The 12,239-nt window shown below is 46.1% G+C and overlaps 1 protein-coding gene across 4 annotated transcripts in view; it reads left to right on the forward strand.

Annotated features, from left to right (window-relative positions):
- Positions 1-764: 764 nt before the first annotated feature.
- The window catches only part of TMTC2 (transmembrane O-mannosyltransferase targeting cadherins 2), a 269,879-nt gene continuing 258,404 nt past the window's right edge, over positions 765-12,239 (forward strand). For 2 of the 4 annotated variants that reach the window (XR_009963880.1, XM_062613860.1), the window contains exon 1: positions 765-1,249. Coding sequence is in view for 2 of the 4 variants with exons in the window: in XM_062613860.1 (XP_062469844.1) it covers positions 1,167-1,249 (83 nt within the window). In the remaining 2 variants the exon portion in view is untranslated. The remainder of the gene's footprint in view (positions 1,250-12,239) is intronic. The other 2 variants (XM_062613857.1, XM_062613861.1) reach the window with 2 other exon arrangements.

Consider the following 12,239-nt stretch of genomic DNA (forward strand, 5'->3'; position numbering starts at 1 on the left):
TCCATAACTTCATGCCTTGGTATCCCATGAATTACTTAAGATGCTTTCAGTGCCTTATTTCCCATAGCTGGGTTGCTTGCCCAGGCCATTTGTTTGTCCCACTCACAGCACCAGGCTTAGGCTGCACGCACCCCCCCCCCCCCCCCCCAACCCCTCCCTCCCCAGTTGTGGGGCTGCCCTGAGGGAGCCAGTCTGCAGCGCTCCTTGCCCTGGAGTGTGTTTGTTTTCAGCCACCCCCCTGCCAAGTTTCTGTGGTTTTGCTTGACTGGAAGCTGAGCTAAGAGCTCACCACGGATGTCCACATAGACAGTGAGAGAAGTACCAGGCTCAGGGCAAGGGAGGGCATTGGGCCACTGCTTTGGCATCCCGGACCCAGTAACCGGCCCTCTCTTTCCTACTAACGAGTTTCCAGGAAAAGGAAGAAAAACCAAAGTGAAAAGGAAGAAAAAAACTGAAATAAAGACAAAGAAACTGAAAAGAAAGAAAACCGACAGAAAGCAGACAGAAAGAAATGAGATTAAAAAAAAAGGAAAAAGGAAAACCGAGAAACGGAAGAAAAGAAAGAAAAAACCCCTTGAAGAACAGGCCCGTGCCAATCTAGCGGCAACAGCGGGGCAAGCCCGGCGCAACGCACGTACCAGGATATGCCACCGCCCCTGCCCTGCCAGGGCGAGTGAGGGCGCGGGAGCGGGTACGGGCCCAGCGCCGCAGAGGGCGCGGGGCGGGCCGGCAGGCGGGCCTGGGCGGAGGGGCGGGCACAGGGCGGGCTCCCACGCAGGCGCGGTGGGAGCTCCAGGCGCCCCACGCGGGCGCTCCCAGAGCCTCGGCGGCGGCGCCCGGCTCGGTAGTGAGGGTGTCGCGGGCTGGGGCAGGCGGGAGCTGGAGCGCCGGTACTGCCGAGGTGCCACGGGAGAGGGGCGGCAGCTGCCGCTGCGCTCCGCTGAGCCCAGCCGCGCTTAGCCCAGCCTCTGTGCGCTCTGTCTCCTGCCCGCCCCGCTGCCATGGGGTAGGGGGCGGCGGAGGCGCGGGGGGACGCCGTCAGGCTGCGGCCGCCGGTGGAGCGGCTCCCCGCGGTGCTGGCGGAGCGAGGGGCAGCCGCGGCGGGACTGGCGCGGGAGGCCGGGCAGGGGGGCTGCTCCGGTGCGAGCGCGGCGGCAGGCGGAGAGATGATCGCGGAGTTGTTGAGCAGCGCCCTGGGGCTCGCCCTGTACCTCAACACCCTGAGCGCCGACTTCTGCTACGATGACAGGTAGGGCGGGGAGCGGCGGGGCCGGGCGGGTGGACGGGGGCTGCCCACCTGCCGGGAGCGGGGCGGCAGCCGCCCCACTCGGGGCACCGAAGGCGATGCCGGAGGGTCGCGGCCGTTCCTCGGCTCCGGGTGGCCGCGGCGGCGCCGGGGCTGTGACAGCTCCCTCGCGGGCTCGGTTTCCTCCAGCCCTTCCTTCCAAGTGGGACGGGACCGGCTGCTTTAACTTAGCGTGTCCCGGGTTGCTCCCACGAGGGCGGTGGCACAGGGGCGCTCGGCCGCCTCCCGGCCCCCCACCCCCCGCGCCGGGACCGAGCCCCGAGCGGGAAGTTACTGTTCGCTGTCGGGCTCCTCCGGACGGCTGCGGGGACCGGAGCCCCTCCGCCGGTGGGCAGGGGAGCAGCCGGACTGGGCTGGAGTGGGCTCCCTACCTGTTCCTTTTCTGGATGTACCTGCATTCAGCAGCAGTTGGGGAAGGGTCCGATCTGTACCTTTTCCGGTGACTTAATCTTATCACAATTAAAACAGATGCATAATTAAAACGTATTAGGGAGAGCAGGATGCCTGACTAAATTAATTAACCGTCCTGGAGTGATTCATGGTCCCTTGGAATTAACTCATCCAAAAGTGAGCGCGGATTGACTTTGACAGCTTTTCACCAGCCTCCCCCCTCCTTGGTGGAGAGCGGGCTGCCGGGCAGCTTCACCGGCTGCCGAGACACCCCGGCTCGGATCCTCCCCGGTGGCGGCAACCGGCCGTCCCGCCGCTTGCGGGGCGGGGGGGCGGATCGCGGAGGGGAGTGCTTGAGTCCCTCTGCATGTGAACTGTGACGGGGCCCAGCTTCGCCGCTCCTGTCTGCGGTACCGGCTAACTCCCCGAGCTGCTGTCAAACGGGGTTCGTGCCTTGGAGCCTCGCTTGTGAGAGGACGAACGCGAAGAAGCACGGGGAAGGGGGGGAGGTAGGGGCGTTGGGGGGTTGTTCACGGATGCGTCTGAGCGGAAAAATGTTGCTGGATGAGCTGAACTTCCCGGCGCGCTGGTGGGATGCTGAAGGGTCAGTTATGTCTTTGATTAGGCATTTGCCTTGGGAAATAACCTGCCTGTCCTGGAGTCAATTAGTTACTAAACTTGGAATTTTCCTTCCTTAAGCTGTATTACGGTGCACCTGCCGTGTTTAAGGATCTGTCACATCTTCCAGAATGCCGTCACCCTCCAAACCCCCTTTGTTTTCGAGGGTTGCTACTATTAAACCTGTTAATGCTGGGAGTAAATGCCAAGTGTTAGTCGTGCTCTAGGTCTCCGGCTGGGAACAGTGTCGGCTGCAGAATGTGGTGATTCAGGCTTCAGGTCATTTACATGTGCTCGAAGACTTGTGAAGCAGTTAAGTGTTTTAAGGTTTTTGTGAGTCTTCCAATTATCTACAATGATTTTTCTTAAACCTATTTTAGCATTTCAAAGCTTCATTCACAAACAGTAAAAGAAAAAATACTTGCCATTGTCCTGAAATGCAAGGTCTGAGTGGGATCAATAGCCGGTAATGAATATTTTGACACACTGACACTATTTTAAACGCTTGTTGTAGTTAAGAACTGCAGGAGTTGTGGAATATTTACATAACCCTAAGTAGCCTGTGTTGTAATATTTAGGCAAAACTGGGTTGTTTAAGGTCATGCTTATAAAAGCCTGTGCTGCAGGCCAGTTCGAACTGCTTGGTGTTATTGATGTGAAGGTCAAGGTTAATCTTGATCCACCTGAGTGTGCTCCATTGCAGGTAAAACCCAGTGATATCCGAGTGTCATCTCCGGAAGGGTGGAAAAGGACCATGCACTGTCTTCGCTAGTACTTATCCCAGACTATAAGAGGTGTTCTAAAATACTGCTTTATGTGTTTACCTCCTAACTAAATAAAGTACTTATCATCCGCAGCTAAGATTTAGGCATTCACTGGAGTGCTCTGAAAGCCAGTTAATAGCACTTCTGTGCGCAGGGTCATCTAATTAGGATGTTTTTCAACTACAGCACTGGAAGGGGCAAAGCAGAAATGGCTGTTGCATGCTAGTAATTGTTGAACTAGAAAGGGCTATCTATTCAAAGAGGCAGACTCTCAGACCCAAAGTGTTCTTTCAGCTGTAATCACAGAATCTCACTGCCCTGCAGGAGCTGGCTTGAAACACTAGAAAAGGAGGTTGATGCTGGAGCTGTAGGACACAGCCCTCCATGTAGGAGATGGATCATGGTACTAACTTTAAGTGAATCAAGATTGTGCATTTAAGCTAGGAGCCCGCAATGTTTTGTTTCAGGAGAGCAGCACATTGCCATAGCTTTTCCTGCTTCCTTTGCCATTATATTGAAATTACATCAGACTGTTCTTTTTTTAATATAGTGATCAAGCTTACTATATAAAGGATATCTGTAATTGCTTTCAGTTTTTTTTTTTTTTTAATGTAGGTTGGGTAAGATTAAATGGCATCATAAAAACTTCTTATAACAAAATCAATTTCCCAATGGTAAAACTTCATATTTTAGCAGCAGCACGGCACTGGACCAAGGACTGTATGGACAGTGATATAACAAACTTGCTTGTAGCCATGGCTTTATGACTCTATATCAAAAGGATTCAATATTTTATTTCCCACCCTTCACCCAATTAAACTGAAATTGAATGAATTTAAAGCCTGAGGAAGTTGAATAAGAAAATGTATACATTCTTACTTTTCATCATTAGTCTGCCTTACTTGTTTCAGGCTAGACAGCTACATGGCATGCACATAATCAGTGCAAACGTGATCTTTTTGATCAATTGATTTATTGATTACTTTGAATAAAAGTGACAGCCTCTAAACCCAAGAGCCAGTGTAAAGAAGAAATGCTGCTTTATTATGTTGTTTTTCTTTTTCTCTAGACCTAGAAAACACAAACTTTTGCCACCCTGTTCCCTGCTACTGTAATTCTCAGACAGCTGTGGTATTTCCTTGATACATGTGAGGATTATTAGGTGGAAATTTCCCCCCCCAACTCATATCCTCCTTGTTCATCTAGGAACAATAAATATATTTATTCCCTGTTTTTGCTTGTTCTATTTGAAGCTGGATGCAATAATCCAAAAGAAGAGATAAATGTGGAAAGGGGATGGGAATATTTAGGTGTTGCTTTAATGTCGCAGAGAGCTCACACGGCTTGTTAATAAAGGTTTATTTATTGCTGATTCCAATCCAAGATTCCAGTCATCTTGGAACTGATAATAGGGTGTAGGGAGAAATGGAGTTTGCATTCCTGTGGATATGTTGAAGATTTTCCTTGTTGCACTGCATTAAATACAGCTTTTTCCCAGATTAAGGGGGGGTAATCTCTGCACACTCATTTTGTGTTTATGCTAATACCTACCAGCATTACAGGAGGGAAACCCATTGCTTCAATTAGGCTTGCACATCTGCGTAATTATTTTTCCTTGCCACTTAATATCCCCCCCAAAAGTAGGCAATTTGACCTGTGGGTGCCATGCACTGAAGTTGTAGTCCTTCATGTGACCTGTGCTAAGTAAGACGGGTCATTGCCAGTTTGTAGCTGGGGCGTGGAAGATTTAGTGCTCTGTGTATCTGAGGTCATGTGTTGCTACAGAGAATATGTCAAAAGCAACTAATCCATTGAGGTGTTCCTTTCTTTTCTGAAATGTCAGAAGCAAGGCATATTTTAAGGAGAGAATTAGTAGGAATCTTTAACCTTGTGTGATGTATTTTCTCTGTGGCACATTGATGAAATTGGTGCTCTGGAAGATATATATGTATTTGTTTAATCTCTGTAAGGACTGTTCCGTGAGATTTGCTAGCACTGTTCAACTTTCTCTAGCTTGTGCTGCATTTTATTTAGCAGGCCTGAATGGGGCAGCCTTGCTGATTGTAGAAAATCTCCAGCAGACTTGTTTCTAAGTTACAGGGTAATATTGCAAGCAGTGTTAAAGAAATCCTAATAAATGCCTTCACCCTGTAGTGTCAGACTTGCATCATTTAAAAACAGGCTGAGCCCATATGCATTCAACAGTACCTCTGTTGGGTCTGCCACATGAGATTTAATCTAGCAAGTGACCCAGATACGTGCACTAGAAGAACAAGTATAAATACACTGGGGAAAATTGCTTGCCATCTGTCTCCTTGTTGTGTGCATATATTTGATTATTAATTTATATCTGCAATTTTTTTATGGCCCCTTTTTGTCATCTAGTTTCAGTTCTTCAGCTCCAAGTACACCTCTTCAGTAGCTTCAGTTTGCAGTTGTCGCCAGTCGTCTGAATTACAGTAGTGAGGCTGGTGGTTGGAAAAAGTGGGGAGATGGGGACTTGTATGCTTTCTCTGTGGTGTCTTCCCTTTGTCACTCCTGTTGTGTCTTCTGCATACTAATTTCAAACTACCGTAAAGATAATTTGTTTGTGAATCGGGGACTTTAACATGTTGATAAAGAACAGCATAACCCAGAGAAGTTGCCTGAGTAACTGGGGCCATGTAGTTTTCAGGTACTGTATTGTAGTATTAACCAAATGAACCAATAACTGGTTATCTAATGGGGTGAACCTGGCACAGCAATGTTCTATTAATATGATACCAGTTCTGTTCTGAAATAATCTAAGAATATATTTGGCTTCTGATTCTAAAAGCATTGCTACATAAAAGGTTGTGCTGAAGGAAAGACTGTGATCAAAATGTGAAATCTTGGTTTCATCAGGATAATGGTTTTGTTTCTCTTTTTTTCTTAGTGGCGATGCTGTATGTAGTATAGAATTTTTTGGAAGCAAAAGAGAAATTATGTCCCTGTAGGCTTTATTTTAAGATTCTTGTGCATATATAGCACTAAACCATGTCACTTCTGGTAGCTGGTTCTGGGAATAAATTCATGACTGTTAGCAGACGGAGAGTCTCCCTGAGTCACCGACAGGATGCGCCTCATCTGCAGAAAGTTCATCCAGCACACAATGGAGTTACAAATTCATATGATCCACTTTCTCCAGCATCTCCCATATGTATTCCAGCTGCACTTCTGAATCCTCTGCGTTTGCCAGAGTGAAAGTTGCTCAAAAGGCTCAGAAGTCTCTCATCTCAATTTAACCATCTGATAGCTGCAAGAGTGATGAATTAGGGCTCCTTTGCCTCTCTCATCTGGAAGCTTGCCCTTCCCTCGTTGTTGGCTTCTAGATTATTTTTTTTTCTTTTAAAGTGGCAGATTGTTCTGTGAACAGGTTGTTTAAATCAGGGTGGAGTAGGATTTTATTTTACTTCTTCTACATCAGGTTCTTGAGCTGTAGTCTCAGGATAGTCCTCTAGACTTGAGATATTTGTGTTACTGCTTGCACAGGTGGTCCCTCTCCAGTAAGAGGGAGAAGGGTGTAAATCCTGTAATTTCTTTCCCGATTTCACTCTCGGCAGAACTACATACTAAACCATTTTTCCACAAAGGCTAGTCCATTGCTGAATAAAACTTAAAGAGCCAGAGGAAATTGGTTTTTGGAATTGCACCCTAAATATTCCTTAACATGTTGACTCCACTGTTACTTCAGGACAGTTGAAATATCTTACGGGCCTATGAATGTCTCATAACAGGCATCTTTAAAGGCAGTAATGTGCAGTTTGGCTCTGTCTTTGGAGGATGCTTCAGCCTAGCACAAAGTTGCTGCTCTTTGTATATGACAGCTCATTGTGAAACGAAGAAGTGTGCTGTATCACCAGGGCAGCAGATGAGGATCAAGTAATCTGTCAATCTCTCTTTCACTTCAAGGAAAAAGAAAATCAGTAAATCAGACCAAGTCAAGCTGATGAAACTTGGCCATCCAACCTCCCTAAGCAGAGATGGCTAGTTGGTATGCTCTGATGCTTTGCCACCCCTAGCTGTTCCTGGGTTTGTTAAGCTTCAAAAGGGTGAGAAAGTAAAAGTGGCTTCCTCGAATAGTAGGAATACTTGAATACTTGTATTCCTTACTATGAATTGCTGTGGTAGCCTTTGTTCTCTGGCTTCATGGGAATTTTTGAGAATTGTGAAAGTTTTCAGTTGGAGGTAAATAATGCTCATATACTGTCTTCCTATCCCTTCTTTCCTTTGTCTCTTAATTCTTTTTAATTGCTGTTTTAAGAGAAAATTATACTTCCAGTGTAAGCCATTTTGTCTTTTATACCTTTTTTGATATTTTCTTTCAAGTGGTTTATTCAAAGAGCTCATATCCATGCTTCAAAACCTGTTAAAATCAGGATAGCCTCTCAAAACACACATAGATGTTTATGCTATATACATCTCTATAGTAAATAGAATAGCGGATTTTTTTGTTGTATGCCTAAAACTTGAGACCAAGTGTTTGTTTGGCATCTGTCTTGCCGCAGAGAGCAGGACAGATTTCCCATTAGTCTGCCACAAAGGCTCCTTAATTTATTTGTGGAGGGTCACAGTTGACTGCCTCAGAGCATTTCCTTCTCTCTAGGAGTTAAGCACATTGGCCTTAGCAGCGCTCCTGGTCCCAGCTGACCCATGAAGCCAGAGACTGACAGGTAATTGAATGAGGATTTTCCACATGATGGTACAAACCATTACTGCTAGATGACTGGACTAGTCTGTGGCATCCCCTATTATTCACCAGCCTGTCAGTAGACCCAAAAAAAACCACCCTGACCTTTGACCTGTGGTTCAAAGAAGGACAGTTTTTTTTTTCTGAGTTTAGTATTCAGATGGGTTGGGTTTTTCTGAATTTAGCATTACTCTGAGCTATTTTGCTAATGAGAAATTGTATGATTTTAACTCCTATGTGCTCTAGTCAGCTACTCCAGTATTGGATCAGAGGAACAAGATAGCAATTGGTAGCAGAACTATTGCTGTAAAGACTTTGCCAGTGCCTGGCGTAATTAAATCCCCAAAAAAGTACATGAACTCTTGAAGCAGGGTCACTTTTCAGTGACCAAAATTGTCATGGAAACAAACCCACTCAGCAGCAGCCTAAGCTGTTCCTAGATCTCTGTCCTGTCTTCTCTTCCTACTGCTCTGGCTTTTTACATGTAACAATTAATAACCGGTGCTGGGCCCAGGAATCATGTTCCAGTGTGCTGCTTCCCCATTATTGCTGCAGAATGACCTGTGCCCTATGCTTAGGGTACCTTTCTGGTGTGTAACTAGTCTTTGAACCCTCTCAAACACCTAAATAATATATATATCTATATGTATATATATACTACAAGTGTTTGTCTGCGGTCTCAAGCTTAGAGACAGCATTTAACTTCTGTACATAGCATTTCCAATTGCTTGGCTACTTGCTCTTGGTAAGTGTGACTTCACTTCTTAATTGCTTTACTGAGAATTTTCTCTCCTTCTGATGCAAGGGAATGTAGCTTGGAGTTGGATGGCTCTGTAAATCAGATAATCTATAGGCAGCAGTGCCTGGCTGATAAGTGCGTAGGCTTCTAACATGCTGGAGCAGCAGCAGTGCCTTTACAGCATTAGCCTCCAACTTCTATATGGGAATATTTCTCATTTGATGCTGTTTAAAATAGCTCTTAGTTTCTGCCCAGTAACTGTTGAAGCTGGTAATCGTTGTTTACTTTGATAAAAAACCCAGCGCTTACGAGTTCCTGTGTATGAGTAAAGTGCTAAGAAATACTCTTCCACTGAAAATAGTTTCTGTAAGTTTGTTTGCAGTGCTTTTAAGGTGAGGGAATTACTCTGTGGAAAAAAATCCCCAAGGCATAGAATGTTGTCCATTATAAAGATCCTGAAGAACTAACACTGGTACCAGGAAAATAAACCTATATGTACATAGGGGTCGTCCAACCCCCTTATTGTGGAGTATCACAAATAAAACCAAGCCCCATGACTTCATCCAAATTACAGCAGGAGATGAAAGTCTTCATGATGAGACAAGCATCTGTGTACTGAAGCTGCCTCTAGAAGGTAGGCAGAGGTGGTCTGCTCCATTGTCATTTAACCACTAAATATTCAGTGTGGCTGGTCTCTATTTTGGACCCATGTGTCTCATGGTGATTCCTGTGCTTGCCTTCCAGTCTGGAGTGTTTCCCTGAGGTGTGCTTTAGCACACTTGGAGTTCAAGCTGCTCTAAGTGCTGTAAGTGAGGACTTGAGTTGTGCAATTGATGTTATTTATATATGCGTGTCTATTTGACAGGCTTTTAGTAGTCACTTTGAGAGATGCAGGTCACTGGATTATAAAATAATAGGTCAGCATCTTTGGAGGCAGCATGGGGAGACCTAGAACTCCTAATCCAGGATAAATTTATTTTCTGCAAATGACTGATTTGTTCCACGTCTCTAATGTGAAACCTTGAAATGATGAAACCCTCCAAAAATCAGTCACTTCTGGGACTTTGGTGCCTTCGAGTCCTTTGTGTGTGTGTGGTTTGATTTCATCATTTTCAGAATGTTTTTGATGGTGGCCTTTTGAGAAGCCACAGGAGGATCTCACTGTTCAATATGCAAAGCAGCGCATTAAGTGCTACACTTAAAAATCTGCTCTTTAAAGCACACAGTGTCTGTGCCTTCAAGGCAGTTCAGTACTATATTGGTTCTCTTCTGCAGGTTGATCATGGTGGTGCTTTTAGCCTTTATATGATATTGTAAGCACGATACTAACATGGGAGTGTTCTTGGTTTTGTTTTACAGCCTGACAACATTCCTGCGTCAGGATCAGTTATATTTGGCTGGCTCCTTTATTTGTGTGCACTTGAACTGGGCTACTACTGGGAAAAGGATTAGGTCCAGTTGGAAATTAAGATGAGATGCCCACAGTTTCCTCTGGCCATTGGAGTAGCTTTTCTAACCCCAAATACCACTGGGTATTTTTCTTGCTGAAGTGGAAGGAGCCCACGCTGCCTTGAGTGTGACTCTGTGGGTGGAAGAATGCACTTGTAGCTGTTGTTCTGTAGGCTATGAGCTTTCTGGTATATACTCTTTTTTATGCTTCATATGCTTTTTAAAAATAGATTTTTATTTCTTTTCAAAAAAAAAAAAAGGTATTTGAAGGAACATTGTGCCTTGTCGTATCCTCTCATGTCCAACAGATTTGTGAAGATGAAGGTACTGTCATGCCTCCTTTATTACTTGATACTGTATTTGATTTGACTGCTTAGTGTAGCAACAGTGTTGATTGTTTTCATCATTTTAATAAGAAGATAAAGAAATTAGGCTCAGAAGTGAGGCAGGATCTTCAGCCTTATTTTGTGTGTTGTACATCAGCCCTCTAGATAAAACTAAAATTTATGTCTTGGATTAAGCCTCTCTGCGTTGGCCTGGCTCTCCTTGTTGGTGACATAGCTTCATCAGTGAATCATCTTGGGCAACTCTGAAATAATTTGTGAAGGTTTGCTTGGAAGTTTGGTTTGTGAATCTCTGGTAAAGTTGCTTCCATTCTGCCATCCTTCCTTTGGCCTTCCATGTTTCCTCCCAACTCCTGAAAGTTCCTGGGAAGGTACTTCTAGGTATGGTATGCATCTATCTGTGTACAGGCTCTTTAGAAAAGACAGGCCTGGCAGGTGGGGGGGGGAGTTGCCCTTTATGTTAGGGATAGGCTGGAGAGTATGGAACTCTGTCTGGGGACAGGTGAGCAGTCCACAGAGAGTTTGTGGGTCAGGGTTAAAGGGAATATAGCTATGGGAGACATTACTGTGGGGATCTGTTACAGACCACCTGATCAAGGAGAACCTGCGGATGAAGCACTCTATAGACAGATAGGAAAAGCCTCACGCTCACAGGCCCTTGTTTTCATGGGGGACTTCAACCACCCTGACATCTGTTGGAAGGATGGCATGGCCCGGCACAAGCAATCCAGGAGGTTCCTCAATTGTGTAGAAGACAACTTCCTTCTGCAAGTTATAGAGGAGCCAACAAGGAGAGGTGCCATGCTTGACCTAGTGCTCACCAATCGGGAAGGGCTGGTTGGAAATGTGATGCTCCAGGGCAGCCTTGGTTGCAGCGATCATGAGATGGTCGAATCTGAGATCCCCAGGACAGTGAGAAGAGCATGCAGCAAGCTCACTGCCCCAGACTTTGGCCTCTTCAGGAACCTGCTTAGTAAGGTTCCATGGGATATAGCCCTAGAGGGCAGGGGGGGGGCAAGACTGTTGGTTGATATTCAAGGATCACCTGCTACAAGCTCAGGAGTGTTGCATCCCAACTAGAAGGAAGTGCATCAGGAGGGCCAGGAGACCTCCTTAGATCGATAAGGAGCTCCTGAGGAAAATATGAAGCAAAAAAGAGGGCAGGCGGCCTGGGAAGAATCCAGGGATGCTGTCTGGGAAGCTAGGGACCAGGTTAGGAAAGCTAAGTCCCAGTTAGAATTAAACTTGGCTGAGGATGTTAAAGCTAACAGGAAGGGATTCTATAGGTACATAGTGAATAAAAGGCAGACTAGGGACAACGTAGGCCCCCTCAGGAAGCTCTCGGGAGAACTGGCTACCCTGGATTTGGAGAAGGCTGAGGTTCATAATGATTTCTTTGTCTTGGTCTTCACTGGCAAAGGCTCTGACCACGCCACCCAAGTCTCGGAAAGCAGATGCAGGGACTGTGAGAATTAAGAATTTGAGCCCACCGTAGGAGAGAATCTGGTTCGAGACCATCTTAAGGACCTGAACATGCACAAGTCCATGGGACCTGATGAAATCCATCTGGAGGTCCTGAAGTTGCTAAGCCACTGCCCATCATATTTGAAAAATCATGGCAGTCAGGTGAAGTTCCCAATGACTGGAAAAAGGGAAATAGAACCCCCATTTTCAAGAAGGGGAAAATGGATGGCCCTGGGAATTACAGACCGGTCAGTCTCACCTCTGTGCCTGGCAAAATCTTGGAGCAGATTCTCCTGGAAGGCATGCTAAGGCACATGAAAATCAACAAGGTGCTTGGTGACAGCCAGCATGGCTTCACTAAGGGGAAATCCTGCCTGACCAATTTGGTTGCCTACTATGATGGGGCTACAGAACTGATGGACAGGGGTAGAACAGTTGATGTCATCTACCTGGACTT

Source organism: Pezoporus occidentalis, unplaced genomic scaffold (genome assembly GCF_034315485.1).
Source record: "Pezoporus occidentalis ecotype Australia unplaced genomic scaffold, CSIRO_AGI_Poc_V1 ctg17, whole genome shotgun sequence".
Classification (NCBI taxonomy): domain Eukaryota; kingdom Metazoa; phylum Chordata; class Aves; order Psittaciformes; family Psittacidae; genus Pezoporus; species Pezoporus occidentalis.